The 25,307-nt window shown below is 37.6% G+C and overlaps 1 protein-coding gene across 2 annotated transcripts; it reads left to right on the top strand.

Moving 5' to 3' along the window:
• Positions 1 to 531: 531 nt before the first annotated feature.
• RIOK3 (RIO kinase 3) lies at positions 532 to 23,318 on the top strand (the record flags this gene model as incomplete). Of its 2 annotated transcripts, none has more annotated exons than XM_081078759.1 (13): positions 532 to 783; positions 7,660 to 7,772; positions 8,384 to 8,529; positions 8,622 to 8,729; positions 8,946 to 9,055; positions 10,260 to 10,403; positions 11,081 to 11,208; positions 15,996 to 16,193; positions 17,609 to 17,768; positions 19,185 to 19,265; positions 19,351 to 19,440; positions 20,305 to 20,412; positions 21,405 to 23,318. In XM_081078759.1, 13 exons carry the CDS (start codon positions 532 to 534, stop codon positions 21,510 to 21,512), a joined length of 1,746 nt encoding a protein of 581 aa, XP_080934885.1. In that variant the 3' UTR covers positions 21,513 to 23,318. The 2 variants fall into 2 exon arrangements, with proteins under 2 accessions (XP_080934885.1, XP_080934886.1); XM_081078760.1 differs by lacking the exon at positions 532 to 783 and adding an exon at positions 7,173 to 7,444.
• Positions 23,319 to 25,307: the final 1,989 nt, after the last annotated feature.

The raw sequence follows: 25,307 nt of genomic DNA, 5'->3' as shown, positions 1-25,307 counted from the left end.
GAAATGTAATGCTTAGCTATTTTTATCTCCTTTATGAGAACCTCGCTACAAAACACAGAATCAAAATTTTACTCAGGCAGTCCTATTTACGCTCAACGTAATATAGCACATTTTAGACATTTTCCCATTCCATGCCCCGCCTCCGAATGCTAATAACGAAATACGACAGTCTTAAGTCTCCCTCCGCTGCCTAAACCTGCCATTTTCTGTCTCCCATACCATCAGAGTTTAGAACTAGGCCGGGAAATATGAACCGAGAGCTTCGTTTGCTTGTTTATTTGTAGTTCACGCCGATAACTAGGTCCCGCGGGCGTCTCGCGCAGCCAGAAGGGTCAGGCGTGCGGGGACAGGGCAGAGCCCGGCAGGGAGAGGCCACACCCGCCCCGGCCCCGCCCCCGGCCCCGCCCCCGGCCCCGCCCCACTGGGCGACCGTGACCACTTACCCCGGGGGCCCCGCAGAGGCCGGAAGTGCGGCCCTCCGTAGGCGGGGAAATGTGTCTTAAGGCGGAGCCCGGGACAGCGGCCAATCGGATGCGACGGTCCGACCGGAGAGGGCGGAAGAGAAAAGGTCTAGTTCCGGACGCGGCCGTCTCGGCCGCCTCCGCCATCTGTCACCTCGGGTCCAGCACCAGCACTGTCACTGTCACCCCTGCCCCGCCGCCTGTCTCCTCAGCGGAGGCTGCTTCCCTCCGTCGGAGGGTCCTGTCACCTCTCTGCTCTGTTCTTGTCTCTGCCTTCTTCCCCCACATGGATCTGGTCGGCGTGGCATCGCCTGAGCCCAAGGTGAGTGGCGGTCGGGGCCGACGCACCTACCTTGGTCCCCTGGGCTGGTCCTCTCGGAGGGCCCAGAGAGAGTGGCAGGCGACTCGGGCAGTGGTGGGCGAGACCCCGGCGGCCCGGGGAGGGAGGGGCCGGAGGCAGGGCTGCTTGGGTGGGAGTGGGAGCGACGGGGACGGAGCCCCGGCCGCCCGAGGCCGCCGTGGCCGATTTGGGGTCTCTCCGGGTGTGCCCCTGGCTTTCTGCCCGTCCGGAGCGTGTTTGTGGGCGGGACTCCGATGCCCTGACGTGCGACGGAAAACAAGTACGGTCTTGTTTTTCGTGGGCCAAGTGAGTCAGCCCAGTCACCCAGGAAGCTCGGCAGACGGCGGGTTTAAGCAGCTGTTCCCTTAACTTGTCCGGTGTGCTTGGCCCACCTCGGCAGTTGCTTGGTGTGTAAGCGGTAAGAGATACATCCAGGAGCACGCTTTCTTCCCCCGGCCTAGGACAGACTCGGGTGTGCGCTACCTGCTGTAAAATGGCTATGAGTCCTTCTGTAACGTTAAGCTGCTCCCCATGGTGGCCGTGTCACACTTGGCTTCTGGTTTTCAGGTTGCCCCGTTTCACGGTGCCGACAAGACCCTTCGGCCACCGAGGGTTTGCTCCAGTCGGGATTTTGGGTTCCTCAAGTGAAGGCTGTGAAGGAATCCAGTGTTTTTTTTTATAATTGTGTTTTACATGTTAACCCAGAATATTTGTTCCGTGTGAAGGGTCACTTGTGAAGCTCATGGGATCTTCATGCCAGGTTGTAACAGAAGAAGGGGACATAATCAGCGACTAAGTAAAGGAAAATTAATTTTATGACAGTTCTCATACAGTTGTAGGGAGAATCTAAGGTACTCCACTGGCAAATGTTATATCTACATGTTATCTTGTGTATTTATTCTTTCCATGAAGGCCTTATTGACAAGGCCAAGATTAGTGAGCATAAAAGGACAAAATCAGTAGATACTAATAAACCCATACTCTACATGTTAAATTCCTCCAGTTAAGCAACTATGGAGGCTGGTAAAAATGTCCAATGGAACCAGCTTTGCTCAGAATACTTAACCTCAGAACAAATTTCACTTACAAAAGTAATTCAGTAAATACTTGCTATCAGTTGTATTTTCATTTAAGTGTCCATCATCAACACTATAAAGTTTAATCATTCAACAACAAAAGAAATCATTCTGGATTTACTGACATGTTATTGGGAAGATAGCATTTTCACAGGCAAAACAATTGGAAAGATGCTGCAAGTTTGACTTCGTCTTTTCCTTCTCTAACCTTCTGGAAGACCAAAGTGATTATAGAAGCCTGGATAGAGGAGGTGGAGATGAGGGGAAAGTCTTGACAAATGGAAAGAATGTTAAAGGCCAGAGAGTCGCAAAACTTTCCAGTCAGGACTTTTTTATACTCTTAAAAATCATTGAGGACCCAGAGAACTTGTTTATATTCGTTACTGCTATTGACATTTGCCATAATCAGAAATTAAAATTGCAAAGTTGAAAAATGTTTATTACATGACTTAAAAGTCATACATTAACATACATAACATTTTATATTAAAAAACACTATTTTCCAAACCAAAAAAATTAGTGAAGAGAATAATAATTGTTTTACATTTCTGTAAATCTTTTAAATGTCTGATTAAATAGACAGCTGGATTGTCATAGCGCCTGTTTTTTTCTTTCAGTCTGTTGTGATATGTTTTGGTTGAACTATGTATGTGAAGAAAATCCAGCCTCACAGATACGTAAATTATAGCAAGTATAATCAAAGATGGGTAATAAGAACACAGTAGGTAGACATACTGAAAACAGAGTTAACCTCTAAAAATGCACATTCATATCCTAAACCTACTACCTTAGAAAATTTTGGAAAAATGCAGGGGTATATAAGCACACATTCCAGTAGCCACGAGAATGATGTCATATCTGATATAGACTCTGGAAAACTCCACACTTTGGAGAGAATGAGAGTGGAAAAAACAATGAATGTCTTAGTGCTATTATGAAAACAATTTTCACTTCACAGGTACCCTTCTTGGAATATCCTCTAACACTCTGGGGAGTATAAGAGTCTTGGGGACCCCTCCACCAGGGTCTTGGGGTATCATTTATAAAATGCCGAACTGCTATTATAGACAGAGTGTTAGGGGATATTCCAAGAAGGGAGGATTGACTAACTTGTAGGTGAAAAGTGAGGAAGTGTGTAGTCTGTTGGAAAGGGAGCTGTAAAAAATTAGTGGTACTCCTCAAAACTGTCAAGGCCATCAAAAACAAAGCCAGAAACTCACAGCGAAGAAGAGCCTAAGGAGACATGATGACTAAATGTTATGTGGTATGCTGGGTAGGATCTGGAATAGAAAAAGAACATTTGGGGAAAACTGAGGAAATCTGAATACTTGTAAAGTGTGGATTTTAGGCAATAGTATATAAATACTGGTCCATCAATTGTGACATTCACAATACTAATACAGCGGAAACTGGGTATGGGATATTTGGGAACTCACTGTAGTGTCTTTGTAATTTTTCTATAGATCTAAAACTAAAACTTAGAGTTAAAAAACAAAACAAAACATAGATTAGTGTTGTTGTATAGACCCAGACCACATTTTCCAGAGACCTTTGTCTGGAAGAAGTAAAATTACCCACTGAAATCTTCTGCCTGGATTATAATTTCTAGCTGCATAGGTAGAAGAGAGGGACCTTCCTGTGGGTGATTGCTCTCTTGCCTGCCTTCTAGCTGAGGACTGAGTTTTTGTTATTATGTGCCTCCTTCATGGTTGCTGTTCTCATTTTACTTGATTCTTTCCCCATAGTTGTCTGCATTAAAGGCTTTTTAAAAGAAAACGTGGGATGGGCAGCCAGGAGCTGGAAGGAAAGGGGGACGGGAGAATGTGGTGGTAGTGAAGTTGTGAAGGTAGCAGAGTTCAGTGGTGGCAGTTGCCCAGAGGAGAGAAAAACAGGGTTTTTCAGCAAACAAGAAAGAATGAATCAGAGCTGGCTATGGACACGATAGGTGTCATTTTAAGCAGAATAACTAATTGGAAAGGATTGTGTGGGGTTTCCCATTAGATCTTGATGCAATGGGGAGTTTATTTATATTGCTGAAGGGAATAGAGTGAAATGACATTATTGGACAGCAAAGGTAGAGAAGATTATGGAGGACTTTTTTTCTTTGTCTCTTTAGGTTTATTGTTACTATTATTATTCCCCTACATATATCCCGTGGTGCCCATTCCTAGGAGGAGCCCCCAGTAAATTTTCTAAGCCCCTCTTGGAGTGGTGAACCTTTTGTGTTGTGGTAGATTGCCCCTGCTCAGCAGCTGTCCCTCACACAGCTCAAAAATATTTATTGACGGCTTTTGACTGCTAGTTTGAAGAGTTTGGATTTGATCGAAGTCTGAGAGTTGGCAGCCTTTCGGAAGTCTTTACTTAGTAACCCTCACCAGAGGAAGGCAGCACAGCTGAGCTGGGCAGCCGAGGTACAGGGAAGTAGGTACAGCTCTAGACTAAGGCTCCGAGGAGCAAGAGCAGTGGGAGTGGGCAGTAAGGGAGTCTTGGTGCCCTCCGCGGTATGTCTACATGTTTCCCTTTCTGATTCAGTCTATTTTGAGAGTAGGTAAATCTCTGGCTCAAAATTACAGTTACTACCTATGATTTTTGCCTCTTCCAAGGAATTGTCAGCCAATTTTACTTTAACACGTTAGTGGAGTTAATTGACTGCTGGCAAAAGACTAGAAACATTAGAAGTGGGTGGGCAAAGGGGCCAACTTCAAGATGGAAAAGAGGATTTTAGAATAGTAGAGGTGTAGAAAGGTACCTCGACAGCCTACCGACCAGCTGGCTGTTCCATGAAATATCTCCAGTGTTTCCTTTTGGTACATAGTCAATAAATGCTTGAGTGCCTCTATGTCTGAAGCTTTATGCTGTTTTCTTGAGAATGAGAAGACCCTGCCTGTCAAGAGGTTCCTGCTGTATTGTGGCTGATGCAATGACTGGTCCTGCTCAAACAGTACACAGTGGTATGGGAACATGAAGGAAAGGATCAGATTTTGTCAGACAGCCTTATGGAGGTGGAAACATTTAATTGGGGGAATAGAGAAGGAAGAAAAGGCATTGAGAGAAGAGCATGTGTAAAGGAATGGAAAGCTGAAAGTATGCCATATTTGGCATGTAATTAGCGTTGCTAGAATGTAGGGTAATGATCACTGAGATTGGAAAATTAAATTAGGTCAAGTTGTGAAGGGAATTTATTGCTGAGGAATTTGAATTTTAGACTGCGGGCAGTACAGCAGTTTGCTTCTCACATCCCAGGCCAAGGTGACTAGAGAAGCAGTACAGCAAAATGCTACTAAGAGTGCAGTCTCTTAAGTCCTACTGCCTCGGTTCAAATCTCAGCACTTCCATCTACAGTGTTATCTTGGCTTAAAAAAAACCTCACAAACTTTCTGTGTCTCAACCTAAATCTGTAAAATGGGGGTGATATTGCAACTACTCAGTTGTGGTGTGACTCAAGTCGTGTATGTAAATCATGTATATTTAGCCAAGTGACTCAAAAATAGTGAATTTTTGTCTATTATTCTACTGTTAGTCATTGCAAAATGTGATTGACAATTCTGAGTTAGAGAATACAATTATTTGCCTTCTGGAACCTGGACTTTGAAACTGATCAGACCAAGCATTTCTAGGCTGAGGCAACATTATGTCTTCTACCTAGAGGATTCAAAATGAGGTCACCGGAGTCCTATGACCAAAAGGTGAGCTGTATTTCCAGGTTACAGAGAGCTTCAAGATTCTAGACCTCAACATCTTCACCAGGAGAGTGCTCAATTGATGATAAGCTCTGAGTTAATGAAGTCACACCAGACCTTGAGGAAGCTACCCTGTTTTCTCCAGGTCAATTCTGCAGTAGGCTAGTGTGTGCTGGGGACTGGGTACATCTCGTCAGTCTCAAGGTCAGACTAGATAAAACTTGATTCTGATTCACTTAGGCATAAATGTAGTTATCACTTACCAACCTTAAGTACTCCACCCTAACAGCCTGAACCAAGTAAATTACTGAACCTCAGTGCTGTGGAACTTGTGAACAAGGGTCAGTTGCCCAGTGGTCGCTGGGAGTCACAGCAACAGGCCCTTAGGCCAGCTGTAGAGTTTTTACTGGCTAAATGTGATTAAACAATTTTGTGGCTAAAACAGGTATAATATGCTGTGTTCTCGTGTACTCCAATATTCATTGCAGCTCTGTTTACGGTGGCCAAGACATGGAAACAACCAAAATGTCCTTCGATAGACGAATGGATAAAGAAGTTGTGGTATATATACACAATGGAATACTATTCGGCGTTAAGGAAAGATGATATAGGAACATTTGTGACAACATGGATGGATCTTGAGAGTATAATGCTAAGCGAAATAAGTCAGACAGAAAAAGCACAGAACCCTATGATTTCACTGATATGTGGTATATAAACCAAAAACAAGACAAACAAATGAGAAACAAAACTCATAGACACAGACAATAGTTTAGTGGTTACCAGAGGGTAAGGGAGGTGGGGGGAGGGAGATGAGGGTAAGGGGGATCAAATATGTGGTGATGGAAGGAGAACTGACTCTGGTTGGTGAACACACAATGGGATTTATAGTTGATGTAATACAGAATTGTACACCTGAAATTATGTAATTTCATTAACAATTGTCACCCCAATAAATAAATTTAAATAAAAAAATAAAATAAAAGGATATTAGGCAAAAACTGAGGAACTCTGAATAAAGTATGGACTTTAGTGAAAAAAAAAATGCTGTGTTCTAAATCAGATAGTAGTAGTTAAGGAACGAGTTTGGACTTTATCCCAATGGCAGTGGTAAACATTAAAACAATGAAAGTTTTTTAAGTAAGGAAACTGGACCAATCAAATCTGCATTTTAGAAAAACCATTGTGTTGTGGTGTGGCTAAAGGAAACAAGCAGGACTGGAAGCAGAAAGATTAGTTAGCAGGCTCTTACATCTTCTAGTAGCCTGGTGATAGGAGGGTGATACCTAGGAATAGAATCTTGGAAGGGGGGCTGAGCATGTTCAAGAGATATTTAGACATCTTATTCAATATTAATGGTCTTAATCGCTAGACTATCAAATGTAATCATTTGCTGCTAAGTAAAGCTTGCCCCTCAAAAATTAACTGAAATAAACCTACAGTTTCAAGAGGGCTGAGACTATGAAGTCATTAAGGAAGACGGGCTGGCTAGCTACCCAAGAAGAGTCTCGTAGAATATTACTTTGCTGTACTGATACTGTTTCAAGACTATTTCTCAGCTTCTAAAGTTCAGAAATATAATTTTTATTGTTTGTCATTGTTATTTTTGTTTTAGCGTATCCGAAGGTGTCTTGAGAAAGGCTGACATACACTTCTTACATGTAGAAGACTTACTTCTTAAATTAGAATGAGGTGTAACTTCTAAATGGGCTTTGAATTGTGCCAGTCGGTGTATAGTCTGTTCCTATAAAAGAAATTATAAGCAGAAGGTCGCTCGGTGATCATGGAATTGGAACAAGGGGAGTTACGTGAACTCATTGGCTAGCAGGGTGATGCTGTGTTAGTCCGATGCTTCCCCTCAACTAAAAGGACACACCTACCAAACAGGTTAGAAAGTACTTCTGGTTGTTTCACTTTACATTATCTTCGATTAGATTTGAGCTAGGAGATAGTTTTACTTTTAAGATGATTTCCGCAAGTAGGTACTCATTCATTTTGGGTTTATTTAGTTTAATCTCAAAAGATAACCTTATTTCCAAGTTTGAAAGATGCTTTAATTTCATCATATGAGTTGAATTGTCTTTTTTTTTTTTTTTAAACAGTGTCCATGGGCTACCCCTCAAAATACAATATCTTCCTTGGCTGATGTAATGAGTGAACAGTTGGCTAAAGAATTGCAATTAGAAGAAGAAGCTGCCACTTTTCCTGAAGTTGTGTAAGTAAAATTCACAAAGAATCTATTTTGTGTAGCAGCTTATAACAAAGTTTTAGGATTTGATTAGTGGTTGTCATGACAAGTGATTAAGAAATATTACACATATAGAAAAGCAGTACTGTAGCGAGAGCACCATATGGGGAATCTACTGATATTTGAGTTTTGGTCCTGATTCTGTGATGAGTTTTCAGTATTACCTGGGGCAAACCACTCTGCTTCTCTGGGTTTTAGTTATTGCAAAAATCAAACCAGATGGACTCCAAATTAACATTGAAGGAGGGTACAGTTTTGATCAAATGTTTGTAGTTTCTCTTTTATCTCTTCTTTGATCAGAACACAGAACAAATGAGTTCTAGGCCTCAGTTTGGATTTCATTATAGACCCATTAGCTTTCTGTCTCAGCTTTCTTAATTCTAGTTGGTGTTCTCATAGGTTCCTGCTATTGGTCAGAGGGCAACTGGGCAGGAGAAAGTGAATGGCTTGGTAAAGTTTTTTCCCTTTGTTTCTTCAGTACAATTTTGAACAATGAAAAAGCACATCCTACTCATAATTGGTAGCATCTGTTTACACAAGCACATTGTGTTAAGTTTATATTGCCTTATTTTGAATAGTGTTGCTGAAGGACCATTTATTACTGGAGAAAACACTGATACTTCCAGCGACCTAATGCTGGCTCAGATGCTACAGATGGAATTTGACAGAGAATATGATGCACAGCTTAGGCGTGAAGAAAAAAAATTCAATGGAGATAGCAAAGGTACTATGAGCTTATTGTGACAACTGCTTTGGGTGGTAAAAAATGCCTATAACATGCTCCTAAATAAGTCTTCAACTATTTTGCCTTTTAAGTTTCCATTTCCTTTGAAAATTATCGAAAAGTGCATCCTTATGAAGACAGTGATAGCTCTGAAGATGAGGTTGACTGGCAGGATACTCGTGATGATCCCTACATACCAGGTATCAATGCTTTTATTTTCGGTGATGAGGGTGGGGGCAGGGTAGGATGGGGACATAGAAAGGTTAAGGTTTCCAATGAATCTTTGTATTTTATATTTGTCTTTGAATTGCGTTTGGGAATTTATGTTAAATTCAGGTATCTTTTCAGACAATATTGAACACAGCAATTTAGTCTTTGCTATTTTTACATACTTGGTTTGTCTTACTTGCCTTCAGCAAAACCAGTTCCTACTCCCAAAAAGGGTTTTATTGGAAAAGGAAAAGACATCACTACCAAACATGATGAAGTAGTATGTGGGAGAAAGAATACAGCTAGAATGGAAAATGTAAGTTACAGAAAGTATTGTCTCTGAATCAAGAGTTTTATTAGAATAAATTAAAAACATCGGGTTCTAAATATGATATCTTAAATTTCTAAAAATATCCTATGTTCTTTCTAAAGATGTTTTAGATACTAATATAACAATACTATGAAGAATCTTGACCACTAATGAGACTATAATGTACTGCAGAATAAAATTCCTCAAAAGAAAAATAGCTTGATTTATACTGATTCTAAAATTAAGAAATTGTTCTTATGAAAAGTAACATATTTGTCTTTCAGCATATAATTTTTCATAACATAACACCCCTAACCATGAACAGGTAACAGTGGTAATTGGGGTTAGGAATGGGAGAAATACTTCTTATTGTATCCCCTTTTATACTTTTTGAATTTTTTATCTTTTGCTGGAACTACCCTGCAAAATCAGAAATAAAATGTAATTTTAAAAAAGTAAGAGAAAAGGAAAAAAATAGCATTCTTCCTCTTTCATAAATATTGTGGTTACTATAAAACATCTAGACTTGACAGAAATACTTGTTAAGTAAACCTATTATAAAATTCTAGAAATCATCCAGATGTGCTTTAGAACAGTCCTGTCCAGTGGAACTTTCTGTGATAGTGAAAATGTACTATAGCTATGCTATCTAATGTTGTAGCCATAATTGACAATTGAGCATTTGAAATTTGGGTGGTGCAAATGAGAATTTTTAATTTTATTTAAATTTAACTTTAAATATCCACATGTGGCTAGTGGCTACTATATTGAACAGTGCCACTCTAAAACATAATTGTCATGGTATGGACATAGCTTGCTATACTAACCACTCGTCAACAATAATTATGAAATTATAATTCTTTGGTACGATTTAGTGTAGCCTTCAAAATATAATGTGTCTTTTGTCTAATATAAAAACAAGATACAAAGCATTTGCTGAAGTACCTTGGTTTTTAGATGTGATTGGATGTTTTCTGAGCATAGACTAAACCTCTTCGTTTGGGTTGCAATTTCTTAAATAGCTTCGCTGTCCTTCCTCTTGTATTTATTAGTAAGTCATTTTATTTTTCCTTTGTAATACCTATGGGTTCTGCTTTCATAGCTTGATTATCTATTCAATAGGAAACCTGTTCCAAGTAAAGACTGATCTTTTTGATTTTACTGTCCCAATTTTAAAGTTATGTAAAATGCTAATTCTTCTTTTTGGCAGTTTGCACCTGGGTTTCAGGTAGGAGATGGAACTGGAATGGATTTAAAACTACCAAACCATGTTTTCAATGCTTTAAAACAACATGCCTACTCAGAAGAACGTCGAAGTGCCCGCCTTCATGAGAAAAAGGAACATTCTACTGCAGTAAGTAATCTTACATTTTTTTCTTGGATGGAAAGATTCAGATTAGAACACATGTTTGGGGAAAAAACAAAACTTCATGCTTGATATTTTTTTCATGAGACTGGCTTTTGAAATCAAAGATGTGAATAAAACCCGTAGCTTTGCTTATTTGACTTTTCAGATTTAATGTGATGGTTATTAATTACATATTCAAAATTAACATTTTAATGGTCATAATTAATTTGGACTGCATAATTTACATTGCAAATAAATGTTTTAAGATTTTTAAAATATTGTTTCCTATTACTTTATGATATATTAGTAACAACTTAAAAATCTTTAATGTTTTACATTAATGAAGATAATGTCTAATATCTTGAGAATAAGCTAATTTCTAAACCTTTTGAAAAACAAACTAATGCTAAATACACTAGGAGAGTTATTTAAACTTTGGAGATAAAAATAAGATTTTGACTAAGCTAACATCTGACTTTTAATGGTTCTTTTAGATATTCACTTGCGAAGACATTACAGTTATAGTTACAGGAATGAATTGTATCTTGACAGCCCTCGTAAGAGCTTGTTACAAGTAAATTAAATAATACAAGTAAAAAAAAGTATTTTGAATGTTAGTTACTAGAAATGACTCAGAATGTTTTGTGATTAACATTTTCACTTACAGTGCTTATCTCTTGCAGGAAAAAGCAGTTGATCCTAAGACACGTTTACTTATGTATAAAATGGTCAACTCTGGAATGTTGGAGACAATCACTGGCTGTATTAGTACAGGAAAGGAATCTGTTGTCTTTCACGCATATGGTGGGAGGTAAATGAGCAAAGTACAATACCATCATGTCAACAAAAGCTTAGCCCTTTCTCCCCAATATTAATGGATTTATACAAAATCAAAGTCAATGCTGCATGGAAAGCAGAGTAATTTTTAAAATGTTACTGTAGAAAATCTAGGCAACATAGGGTGTCTAAAGAAAAACACCATCATTTTAATCCCACCATCCAGAGATAACCATTAATAATTTTGTGTAGACTCCTTTAGTCTTTTTTCTGTGCACATATTTTCTTCATTATTATAATCATACTATATCATACAGGCTGTTGTAAATGGCAGCAGAGCACAGTCTGAACCAGGGTTTGTTTCCACTGTGGGGCCTTTTGGTACCAGGTTGGAGGGGATGTGCTTAGATCGGTTACTGATTCCTTCCCTTATAACTCCAATCCTTATTTTAAGAAATACCAGCTTTAAATAATGCTTACATTATTTAAGGAAACTTTTCATAGAGTTCTTATGCTATTTATTAAGTTGGTGCAAAAGTAATTACAGTTTTTGCAATTTTTAACCTTTTAAACCACAATTACTTTTGCACCAATCTAATAGATCTTACCTACTTCACTTGTGTTACAAGAGCTTAGATTAATAAGGAACTGCATGAGGAGAAACATTTTTAAAAGTGGAGACTGTTTAGAAAATATGCCTAAGCCAGGAATACGAAATCTGGTTACTTACTGCTGAAGTCAACCAGTAACGCTTACCGGCTTAGCTTTTCCTTTACTTTAACATTGTTTACAAATAAAAATGTTAAAACAGATTACAGAAATTATTCGTCTTTTTAGGTTTAGAAGCTATTTACTGTATACTTAAGGAGATTCAAACGATGGTTGGTCTAGTCCTTGCCTTTGGTTTTTTTAACTATTTAGTCTCCCTTTCTAGATGAGACATACACATGTAATCGTATATTGAATTATACTGTTGAGTTCCAAAATGAAGCCTAAAAATGCTTATTAGGGTAAAACAGTTCAACATTTTTCAAACTATGATCTGGAGCAAGTTACTAAACCTCATTTAGAAATGAACCCTCACCTCATAGGATTTTTGTGGAGATAAATTAGATCATTTATTTCTTCCTTCCTTTAAGCTTTGTTGCCTTGTTTCCAAATTTTATTTGACGATTCCCTGAAACTAGGCAAATAAAATTTAATGGCACAAATTATTGAAAATGAAAGATTACTCATGATGGAAATTAAAACTTTACAGAAAGCATTAAAATAAAAAGAGTTGGTTCATCTTACCAACTCTCACCTCATAGACCTTTTCTCCAAAGATAACCACTATTAACAATTTTTAGCCTTAACCACTATTAACAATTTTTAGCCTTAACCACTATTATCAATTTTTAGCCTAGTCTTCCAGAAATTTTTATGCGTATCTCCTTTATTTTGTTTATACAAAAGAGATTACACTTGAAGTTTAGGGTCTTGGTTTTTCAGTTAATATATTTCAGATCCTTCTATATGACTGGCTTACATCACCTTGTTTTTTATGGTAGTACATTCACTGTGTGAATGTATGGGAATATCCTTGTACATTGACCTTGGTGTGCTTTTGCGAATACATCCTTAAGCTAAATTCCTAACATTGTAATTGCTGGGGGAAATACTATATGCACTTCCCCCCTTTTTGTTAAATAGTGGAAGGGCTCATTGAAAGGAGAGTACCAGATTTTGCTCACTGTTTGGGCCTCTGAGCTGGCTATGTAGCAAACAGTATTTCTTTATTTATTTATTAAACATTAGTGTTTTTTTTTCTTGTATATCACACCAAAGGCCAGAAATCTTGAACTTGTGTTTATCTTTTCATGGTAGGGCAAATGTAACTTTCCCTGTGAGCTAGCTAAATATCCAGGTTGTTTACAAGTACATTCTAAATGTCAGTAGATATTGCCAAATTGCCTTGTTATGAGGTTAACCAATTTTTGCTCCCACCAGCAGTATGAGCCTGTCTCCCTCATTCTGATCAGTGCTTAACTTAATATTTGTCAGAGTGAAACATAAAAAGTGCCATTTTGATATTTTGGTGTGTATTTAATTATGATTAAGGTTGTACATTTTTTCAGGTGCTTTATTGGCCATTTGTATTTCTTTTTCTATTTGCCTTGTTTATCCTTTGTCCATTTTCTGTTATACTTAATGATACATTGTAATGAATGATCTCTCTTTCCTTCTGGTGTTATTGATATCATTATCTTTATTTTGGCACTTGTAAGTTAGGAAAACTAGAGAGCATTCGGTCTTCTGAGAGTACAACTGAAAATAAATGCTTTTAAATGTTTATATTAGTTTTCTATGCCAATAACAAATTACCCCAGACTTAGCAGCTTAAAACAACACCCATTTATTACCTCATAGTTTCTGTTGATCAGAAGTTCAGCTGGCATGACTTAGCTAGGCTGTCTGCTCACGTTCTCACAGGACTGCAAACTGGGTGTCGGCTGGGCTGTGTTTCTTTCTGGAGCTTGGAGTCCTGTTCCCTTGGTATAGCTCAGTTCCTTGCAGCTATGGGACGAAGTTCTCCACCTTCTTGTTGTTTGTAAGATGGGGGCTGCTTTCAGCTTCTAGAGGCCCCTGTAGTTCCTACTCGTATAGCCCTTTTACATGCCCTTTCACGGAGCAGGTCACTTTTTCAAAGCCAGCAGGAGAATCTCTCCCTCTAGTCAGCCAGGTGGAATCTTAGACAATGGAATGTAATTTTGGGAATGTCTGTACCATCACCTTTGCCATATAATGTAAGCAAATGAAGGGAGTGGCTACCCCAGCTACACTCAGAGGGAGCAGGGATTATTACAAGTGTATACACGTGGAATCTTGGGGACCATCTTAGGATTCTGCCAAAGTTGTTCTGGTTTCTGTGACTTAGGTTGGCCTAGTATTCAACAATTACTTGAATAGTACTTGTGCTAGATTTTTCAGGGAATAAAGTGTGACATATTTTTTACTCTCAAAGAGCGTATGGCATAGCCAAAAGGAGAACATTACAGCAAGAATTGTTATGGTCAATAAAAAACATAATTACATAATAGAGTACACAGTTATATGAGTGAGACTTTGTAGTATGGGATAGGAATAGAGAATAGATCAAGATTATTGCCAGTCATGTTCAAGGAACACGTAATGATGAAGTTTGATCTCAACCTGCATTTTTAAAATAGGCAATAATAATAATAATTGAGTATAAAAAAACTAGTAGCAGAACATATACAGTATGCCATCTATTTAAATTTTTAGGATTCATACAGAAAATATTATGTATGGAATTATTTTAATAGATGCTTAATGTATGTGGACACTTACCGTGTTTCCCCAAAAATAAGACCTAGCCGGGCCATCAGCTCTCATGCGTCTTTTGGAGCAAAAATTTATATAAGACCCGGTCTCATTTTACTATAAGACTGGGTCTGTAATAACTGCTATTGGATTGGATGTGGGAAGAGGATAGGTGCTTGGCTAGAGCAACTGGGTGGGGCCATAGACTGAGGTAGAGCCTGGGAATGGCAGGTTTCAGGTACCGTTAACAAGAATTGTGCTTTGGACATGTTAAGTTGGAAATGCCTGCTAGACATCTAAGTAAGTGGTGTCAAGTAGGGATCGGATAAATGGGCCTAAAGTTTTGGAGAAAGTCAGGACTGAGGATAGAAATGTAGGAGTTATCCGTATATTGAAGATATTTTAAGCCATGGGGTTAAATAAAATTTCCCAGGCAAAGAAGGCAGTTAGGAAAAGAAGGGGTTACTTAGAACCAGTTGGAGTACTCTAACCTGAGGCTGACTGGAGGAGAGGAGTTAGCTGGGAAAAGACAGTACAGAAGGGGAGGGGTTGGAAGTTCCAGTCAGATTCTGTCCTCTGGAAATAGAATTCCTTTCTTTTCCACATTGACATTCCTTCAGATATTTAAGGGTAAATATTATTGTCTCCTCTTCCATCCTCCTTCTCTTCATTCACGCCATCACCAGGATTCAAATACTTTTAATGGCTCACTGTTGTGGGACTATTGGCATTAGCATCCTAAGTAGGCCCCACACCCCTAGCCACTCCTGCTCCCTTCTATCCTGACACATTGTCATCGACTTGATCTTCATGGAGTTTGTCAAACCCTTGGTAATTCCTACTACCTTTGGGAATACTTGTAGGCTTCTCCCCCAGGCAGAGCTCTTGACATACCTGCCTCCCCCATCCCTTTAGCTCTAATTTCTTTCATTTCCTGTCTCCAGCCAAGTCTTAGCTGTAGTGTTTGTTTCTCAAACACCTTCTGTAGTTTCCTTCCTTTGCTTTTATTAATACTGGGACTGCACTTGTTCATATTCTACCCATTGTCCTAGTTTTGTTTCAGTTGCTATTTGTGCCATGAAGCCTCGCCGGACTTTTCTAATCCAAAGGGACCTGTTCTAGTTGTGTACTTCTTTTATTCTCCCCTGCCCCTGCTTGCATACTCATAGGGCAGGAAGCTCAGGTAGACTATAGCCTATTTTAATGTGCGTATGTCTTCATTGTTCCTTGAGTTTGATTCCATAGTCATTAAGGGAAGATAATATTATGGATTGTTGAAAACTGGCTGCCAGTTTATTTGAAAATGAGTTTGATTTAAAAAACCAATACCTAAGGTTTTATTAAGATCCCAAACTTGAAAGCTTAAAACAAACAAAAAAAGGGCTTGTCATTCTCAGATAAGGTACATCTACTTAAATGTCATAGAATATTTATTTTGAAATTGTTTTACATGTGAGCTGGCAACTTATACTGACTTAATTTTTTTCTTCCACTTAGCATGGAGGATGAAAAGGAAGATAGTAAAGTTATACCTACAGAATGTGCCATCAAGGTATTTAAAACAACCCTTAATGAGTTTAAGAATCGTGACAAATATATTAAAGATGCTTTCAGGTTTAAAGATCGCTTCAGTAAACTAAATCCGCGTAAGATCATCCGAATGTGGGCAGAAAAAGAAATGCACAATCTCACAAGGTAAAGAAAAAATCACTGTGCTAGAAGTAACCTTTTTGTATAGGCTTATTAGCCAGGCAAAAAAATCCATGCTTTTAAAGTTATAGAAAATGTGGAAGGCCTTGAAATTGTAGTGTTTAATGAGGTTTTTCTGTAAGAAACATTTCCATGCTTATAAGTATGAATTAATATATTTAGGATTAATAAGCCATTTTCTTATTTCCTCAGTAAAGTTTGGAGGGAAATGTAAATCATTTTCTGCCTAAGACATTTTGTTGTATATCTAAATGCTGTCTTTTTTCAGCTTCCAATTAGGCTTATTATAAATAATGATTTCCCTTTTTGTTTCAGAAAATGTTTACTACATCTGATGTTTGTTAATTTGGGGGAGTCTTACCAGTCAAATTGTATTTTACTTGTCCTCAATTCTATAAGCAGAATTTGTCAAGGAATTTGTTTTATCAACCAAGTAACTTAGTAATCTTTCTCATTAATACACCTTTCCATATATCTTAATCTATTAAAAGCTTAATTTTAGTTTCTTTTTTCTGAAGATGTTTACTTTCCAATGTAATTATCCATATTTATTAGTAGTAAAATTCTTCTACTTAGTAGGACTTCTGAGTAAAATAATTTCCTAAGAGGTGTTGCTGCCCTTCAGTCTCTTCTACACTATTCTTCAACAGCCCCTGTAGTCTTCAGTGTAAAGTTTAAAGTCCTTTTGTGATGTGGAGCATACCTGTCTCTGTAGCCTCAAACCACATTGCCCTTCCTCCTACTCAGGATCCAGCTGTTTTGATTTATATATCAGGGGTGCTCAAAAACTGTATACACATTTTAAGAGATGTTATCTATGTTCAAGCAGTAGTTCCCCGTAATCAGAAGTGTCTGGACGCTGATGGTAACCACTTTGAGCACCTCTTGTAATTGCAGAAGTCAAACATGACTTGTATTCATCGTTTGTTATCAAAAGATGAATATATTGAGTATTACAACTAATACAGTTTTTCTCCTTTCTTAAAATGTGTATACTTTTTTTGGCACCCTGTGTACGTTCCCCAAATGGACTGTGCTCTTGAACATCTCCATGCAGTTGCACACACTGCTTCCAGCCTTAGACCAGCATTTCCACACACTGTCTTAATCTGGCTAATTCCCATTTGCCCACTTCTTCTAATAAGCCTTCCTTGATGTTGCATGCTCCCGTAGCTCCTATCCCCACCTCTGCCAGTGGGTGTCCCACACTGCACTGCAATCATCTCCACACCTGTCTGTTTGCACCAGTCCATGGGCTCCATGAGGGCTATGTCTTACTGTCTTTGCATTCTCACATCTTCAGAGTAGAACATAGTGACAACCCATTGCTGTTAGATAATTGTTGAATAAGTAAAACATTCCTTCTCATCTTTACATTCTTAATTCTTTTTTCTGTATAGAATGCAGAGAGCTGGAATTCCTTGTCCAACAGTTGTGCTACTCAAGAAACACATTTTAGTTATGTCTTTTATTGGCCATGATCAAGTTCCAGCCCCTAAATTGAAAGAAGTAAAACTTAGTAGTGAAGAAATGCAAGAGGCTTATTATCAAACTCTTCAAGTAAGTTGTGCTTTTCAAACCATTCACACACTAACTTTACAAATATTTCCTCTAAACTTTAAAAGAATTCCCTAAAGTAGTACTATTTTACAGTGACATAACAAGAACAAACTGAAGTTTCCAAAGGAATGTTAACATTGAAGAGTTGTCTTATATCACTGTGCATGTGTCTTGAACCATTTTAGAAAAACAGACTTATGGGGTGGCCAGTTAGCTCAGTTGGTTAGAGCATGGTGCTGCTAGACTTACGGGGCAAGTGAGTCTATTGCTAACTCAGTTGTGAGCATCAGTGACACAGAAGCACGAAGCTATTATTTACAAAACTTCATTGAATAAAATTTGATGTTACTACATTTAGCAGATAAAGTGCCTCATTGGTTTGCACGTCTTGAATGATTATAGCTCTAACAGCAAAGAAATTGCCTTGTTGGGAAATTCAAAGGAAGCAGATTTGGACTTATAAGAAGGTGAGGATGAAAACTAAAGATGATAGGGAGTGGTTTCTCCATCTGTGCAGATGTTAGAGCTGGGAGGCATGTGTCAGGGATCTTGCAGAAGCTATTTTTGCTTCGGGACAGAACTGAATTCAGTCTGAGGTCCTTCTAGCTTAAGAAAATGCTCCCAGTGACATCTGTATTTTAATTGAAAAGTGGAGAAACATGCTTTTTGCACAATCTCTGCGTGGAGCTCACATGTCATGCAGCAGTTGATGTCAATATGAAAATGTTATCCAAATTAATTTTTTAAGATATAGCTAGGGAGATAATCCAACTTTCTTTTCTTCAATAGAATAACATTCAAAAGAAAATCAAGTCTACTTTTCTGGATTCTTTTTTGGAGGTGGGGTGGCTAGGGAAGAGATGAAGCAGTGAGGTACTTTTCCTATTTGATTCTATTAAGGCTGGGAAACAAAGCATTAATGCTGATTTTTACTATAAGGCTAGTGGTCACCATCAATAATGAATACATAATGTCACTTAATTTATTAGAATATCTCTTTCTTACTGTGTCTGACGGGAAGTACTTTTTACCTTGGAATTGTATACACCACATAGAGGTCTCAGTGGGCCACTTGCCCTGATATGCAGGGTCAGCCAGGGTCCCTGGTTAGTGACCATACGGATGGCTGCTCTCTTACTTGTGTGGAATCTAACTCTACCCCTTGGTCTCCTGATCTCATTGCTGTCACGTGGACAAGGAAACAGTGTGTCATACACTCATCCCCTCCATTGTCTCACTGTTTCCTTACCCTAACCTAAAAAAAATAAGCTCAGTCCTAGATTACAAAGAGGAAGTAAGTTCTTTAACCTAATCTTGATTTTTCTGGATAATATTGGTTGACATAGATATTTTAGTTGTATTGGTAAATTAGAATTGTTACTTCATATACTAAATATCTACCTTACCTTCTCACAGTTGATGCAGCAGTTATATAATGAATGTATGCTCGTACATGCCGACCTCAGTGAATATAACATGCTGTGGCATGCTGGGAAGGTGAGCATATTTTGTTAATGTTCAGATTAAATGACTTCATGTAAATTACTAACGGTAAACCACTGTATGCTCTGTATTTAAACAGGTCTGGCTGATCGATGTCAGTCAGTCTGTAGAACCGACCCATCCTCACGGCCTGGAGTTCTTGTTCCGTGACTGTAGGAATGTCTCACAGGTAGGCATGTAAATTAATACGGCTTCTTTTTATGGGATTATAACAAATTCAAATATCTTTTATCAATCCTAAATAAGATATTCCCAGAAATTGAAGGGGGGGTTTGGTTACTGGCTGCTTTTAAGATAAAGATACAAATCAATTTGTCAGATTTTATTTTCAGTAAGAATTTGATTGCATATCATTAAATTTCCAGTAGAGTAAGTTTTTAATTTGGCTCTAAGTATTTAAGCAGTCAAGTAGATATTTAACACATGCACAATGCTTACAGAGAGGCTGGCATGTAGTAAGCCTGCTTGCTTACTGTCATTTTTACCATTAAAAGAATAGTCTTAGTAATACAGTGTCTGATCACTGTTTCTGTGGGGCCGACTAAACAGATCAGAGAAGGTAAAGCTTAGTAATTACAGAGTTAGTTCACATTCGTTTGCTGTTTCTAAAAGAAATGAATTGTTAGCAACAGATTCAGATGGTAATATCTTTCTGAATGTAGAACAACTTCATATTGGAAATAACTTCTGCTCCTGCTTGAAAATTTTAATTCATGGGATTTAGTGAATGCTTTGCGTCTACACATTCAAAGCAATGCCATACAACTTTGTAAACTACTCATTTTTGTAGCTATAGAAGGTGCAGACTTAATTCAGCTATAGATTGTGACAAACAATCCAGAAGACAGCACAGATGTGTAAGAAGGGACAAAAAACAAGTAACCTGAGCATAGTTAAACTTGAAGTGGGACAATTTGTGGTTCAGAGATTGTGGAAGGAACTCAGTGGTGTCTTACAAGTACACTATTCCATTTTCAGTTTCTAAGGAACCTTGCTAATATCTCTTACTGACTATCTTATATTTCTTCGCTAGTTTTTCCAGAAAGGAGGAGTAAAGGAAGCTCTTAATGAACGAGAACTCTTCAATGCTGTTTCAGGTTTAAACATCTCAGCAGATAACGAAGCTGATTTCTTAGCAGAGGTGAGCTTCGCTAATTTTTACCTTCTTGGTAATGGAGTATGGGATACAGTAGATAACTGAAACTCAGAACTAATTTATTCTGTTCCCCTCAAAAACAAAATTAATTGGAGATATTTCTTTTCTGGAGATATTTTTGGTCCTTTCCAGACTTAAGCCTTAGGATAGATATACAGCAAAACACTTCTTAGAAGAGTTTACAGTTTGGTTGAGGTGGACAAATATATTTCCAGTATATGTATTTTCCCTATTTTGTGAATGAAGAAGTTAACTGGTAAAGACTCTGGGTGACACAAAAAAGCAGTAACAAATGGTCCTTGCTTTTAACTGAACATACAAAGTTAGCAGTGGCCATCCTTAGAAATACCCTGTCATTACAATATGGATCTATAGAACCATAAAAAAAAAAAAATCTCCCTTCAGAAGTCTCTTAAAATTGAACAAAAACTAAAAAGTGAAACAGCAGCTAATTATTCCTTATAATTTACCAAAGCAGAGAACCATTATAGAGTATGTTCCAGAACTCCTCGGTATAACTTGAATTTGGCCAAGTTGTGCTAGAGCCTAAGGCCTGAGAAGTACCAGAAAGATGGTAAATCCAGCCTCTAGCTCAGTACAGTTACTCAGTAAGTAGGTATTACTGTTGTTGAATGAACAATGGTATTCTTTTTTCCTATTCCCTGAAACCTTTAGCGAGTATGTAGTAAGACATATCTTGATTTCAATTATAAGCTTGATAAAGATCCTAAATATCGACCCAGTAATATAATCAAATAAAAAAATACACGTGTGTCATGCTGTAATATATGTATGTGACAAACTGTAATATTTGTAATATATTTGTAATATATTTGTAACATTGTAATTCTATATCAAGGCCAGCATTATTAGGAATGAATGACCTCGTTTTAAGAGTAAAAACACTAGCTCAATCTCAAGTGTGGTTTCTGTGAAGCAGGATTTTGACAAGTGGATTCTTTATATCAATTTTGTAGATAGAAGCTTTGGAGAAAATGAATGAAGATCATGTTCAGAAGAATGGAAGGAAAGCTGCTTCATTTTTCAAAGTTGATGGAGGTCTGCCAGTCCTACATGATAAATAGCATCAGAACCCACTGCTTTCAATGTTAACACAGTGGATTGTCGGCTGCCAATGACAAATGAAGTTATGGGTGACTTGAAATACCAAAACATGAGTGTACAATGGTGCTTCTGTGCTTTTCCCCCCTGTAACCCATATGCCAGACGTGTGGAATTTTTAGCTCGGCATTGAGAGAATAAAATGTCACTACCTCTCATTTGATGAACAAGATAATAATTCTTTAATAGGTACAGGTTATGTAGCTGAAGTAGGCCTGATTTTTACAGAATTCGTGGTGTAAACTGTTTTATGAGAATTTTTAAAACTTAGATAACATTTCCAAATATGAGAGGAAAGGACAAATATGTTTACAAGGGAGGCCTTTATTACAACATACTTGCTTTTATCACCTCCCTGTTTTCTGTTTCATCTTTCCTCGAATATTTTATTAGCCTGAAATTAGCCCTTCTCAATTCTTTTTCCAGATTGTGACCATAATTCTAAAGAAAATTTCTTCTTTTAGTAGGTTTTATAAATGGAAATCAGGTTTCAGAATGACTGATGGAAATAGACAAAAGCAAAATACTTTATATTGGTACATTGTGAATATGAACTGAATTCTTTTCCCTATTCATATGCATGGAAAGGCATTCCTCTCTCTGAGAGAGAGAAATATACAAGAACTTCTTAACCATCCAAAATTTTTTTTTTTTTTTCCTAAGAAATCGATCTAATCAAAACCACACTAATACATACATTGGAACAAGAACCGAGAAGAGATGAACGAATGATGGAGGTAAAGGGAGGAAAGAGACCTAAATCCTTACATGTGGAGAAGTCAGCAGGCAATGTCTGAAATAGGAAAATCATAAAGTAACAATGCAATCATGTCATTTATAGACCTGAGGTAAATACCCAAATAATTACCTAAAAAGAGGTGAATATAGTTGTGTTGTCTCCTCGAAGCAAAATTTTTAAATTTGACTTTCGGCATTTCAACATTTAGGTGAAATGGATAGGATGTAACTCATGGTGCAGCTGTTCTGCATTAATAATGAAAATGTAGATTATCTAGAAGTGCAGAATATAAGAGTTAACCATATTTGATATATTTTTTTAATGAAGTCAGTGAAACAAACTTCAATTACAATACAACAATACAGCAAGCTAATTAGAAATATTATATAATCAAATTATGAAAACTAGGTTTAAAACAACTTGCGTATGAACAAAATTAGCCAACTAATTTGAACTATCTGGCCTCATTTTTAATAATTTTTAGTACTGACTGGACACCACTTCTTCAATAAAGCAAGCACTATGCTAGAAAAGTACATTGACTTTGTTAAGATTGAAGTTCGTTAACTATAACGTAATCATTCCTCCTGTTACTAATGTTCGATTGGACCCATGGGAGACCCAATCTGGTAATAGAAAGTAAAAATCTAAATATTATGTTCACTTGAAAACTCCTCCTTTAATATTATTTAAAAATGCCAAATAATGTTCTTTCTAGAAAAATATTTATTTTTGTCTCTGTTGTACAGCTTTTAACTGCATTTCAGAGAAGTGTGATTTTGGGTAAATACTTATTACATTTCTTAAATGTTTACTAGTCTGAAACAAAGATTTAAATGGTGATGATTGGCTTTAAGAAATTTCAGAGAAATTAACCATTAACCAGAAAACCATTAACCATTTAAAAGTTTTTGGTTTTTTTTCTGACATACTCTGTTTGACTAAGAGCAGCAAACCATTGCTATGTGGCATTCTTGGAGTGTGTTATGAACATGGTTTTTAAGAAATTAAAAACAGAGAGATCATTTTAGAGTTGGTTCTTTGTGTGGTTTCTTCCTGTTCCTTATATTAACTTATGTCCTGGCACCAGGTTACCCCTTCTGCATAAAATTAAGCAGTATTATTTTAAGCAGTTTTTTTCCTACTAATGTCTCATATGTAGATTTCACTTTGAAGTGATCTACTTCACATTACAAATAAGTTTTTCCTTTCCTATAGATCAGAGAATAAATTTTCCACGTAGTGGAAAAAGGAACTGGAAAATAGTTTGCTCAACAAAGAATTAAACACAAATGGAAAAAAAACCATGAAATATGGAAATAAGGATATTTTGTCTCACTTTAATGAAAGTGGATAATGAAATAAGTTATCAAAATAAGGATGACTGTGTAGGGAATTTTTATCTCAACAGGATAATTCATTGCCAGTTTTCTCTTTATAAAAAGTCAGGGGGCCGGCCAGGTGGCTCAGGTGGTTGGAGCTCCGTGCTCCAACTCTGAAGGCTGCCGGTTCGATTCCCACATGGGCCAGTGGGCTCTCAACCACAGGGTTGCCGGTTCAACTCCTCGAGTCCCGCAAGGGATGGTGGGCTCTGCCCCCTAAAAGTAAGATTGAACACGGCACGGCACCTTGAGCTGAGCTGCTGCTGAGCTGCCGCTGAGCTCCCGGATGGCTCAGTTGGTTGGAGCACAGCCTCTCAACCACAAGGTTGCCGGTTCGACCCCCGCAAGGGATGGTGGGCTGCGCCACCTGCAACTAGCAATGGCAACTGGACCTGGAGCTGAGCTGCGCCTCCACAACTAAGACTGAAAGGACTACAACTTGAAGCTGAATGGCACCCTCCACAACTAAGATTGAAAGGACAACAACTTGACTTGGAAAAAAGGCCTGGAAGTACACACTGTTCCCCAATAAAGTTCTGTTCCCCTGCCCCAATAAAAAAAAATCTTCAAAAAAAACCCAACAGTTTTTCTGTTTACAAAACTACGATGTGCATGCTCATTTTAATTTAAATATTACAGAAATTCAGAAATGATAACTATAAGTCCCTTGTATTCTAAAAACCACTGTTTATAGTGTAACATACATTCCTGCAAATTTTTTCCCTCTTAAAAAAAAAAGAAAGATCTTTGAACGGAGAGGAGGATGAAGTGAGGCAGCTGATGGTGAACTGTTGATCATGGTAGAGCCTGCCCCACAAAGATGAAGGAGATGGAGGCCCTAAGATTTTTTGCTGTTCATTAGGCTCTGGGCAGCAAAAGACATTTTTGTCTGTACCTTTTCAAATTCTGAGCAGTTTTCTAGCACTTTAGAAATTGGGTGGGAAAAGCTCGTTTCATTGTATTTTCAAATCTCAATACTTAGATTTTTGAAGATATATATTTTTCTATTTGAGTTTTAAAAGAATTCCATAAAATTAAAGAATGATTTATTTTCAGTTAATTTTATACTTGGAAACATTAATTTATTCGTTTAAAAGCCTCTTATTTTTTTATTTCCTATTTTCCCAATTTAAAAATATTAAAAGGTTACAGTTGGGAATGCATTACTCTTGCTGTTCTAGGTTTTCCAGCTTTCTCCAAAACATAGCTAGCTTTTTGAGGACTTAAGAGCAAGTGTGTAGTAGAAAGATAAAGTAACAGATGGAGGGGAAAGGTGGGGTATTTGTCACAGAATGAGTGAGCTACTACTTATAGCTCTAAACTTTTAATCGCTAATGACTTCTGGGACGGAAGGAACACATAATTAGAACATTTGACAAACCATAAGAACATTATCTGAGTAAAGCATAAAACGAGCCAAGATTTATGAAAAATGTGGAAAATGTCAAAAAGGATTTGAAAAGTTAAATTTGAAGCAAGAAACAAGTCCATTGCTTAAAGTGTTAGTATATTGTTATTAAGTAACAAAAACAACTAATCATCTATTTCATTCTTTTTGAAGTTGTATCATATTTAGAAAATAGTGAAACATTGAACAGAGATATTGAAGACTTCTCCAAAATGTGCTCCCCCCAAAT

The sequence above is a fragment of the Rhinolophus hipposideros genome, assembly GCF_964194185.1.
Source record: "Rhinolophus hipposideros genome assembly, chromosome: 17".
NCBI classification, from domain to species: Eukaryota; Metazoa; Chordata; class Mammalia; order Chiroptera; family Rhinolophidae; genus Rhinolophus; species Rhinolophus hipposideros.
The sequence above is the reverse complement of the archived record's forward strand: the minus strand, read 5'-3'. Positions and strand labels throughout refer to the sequence as shown.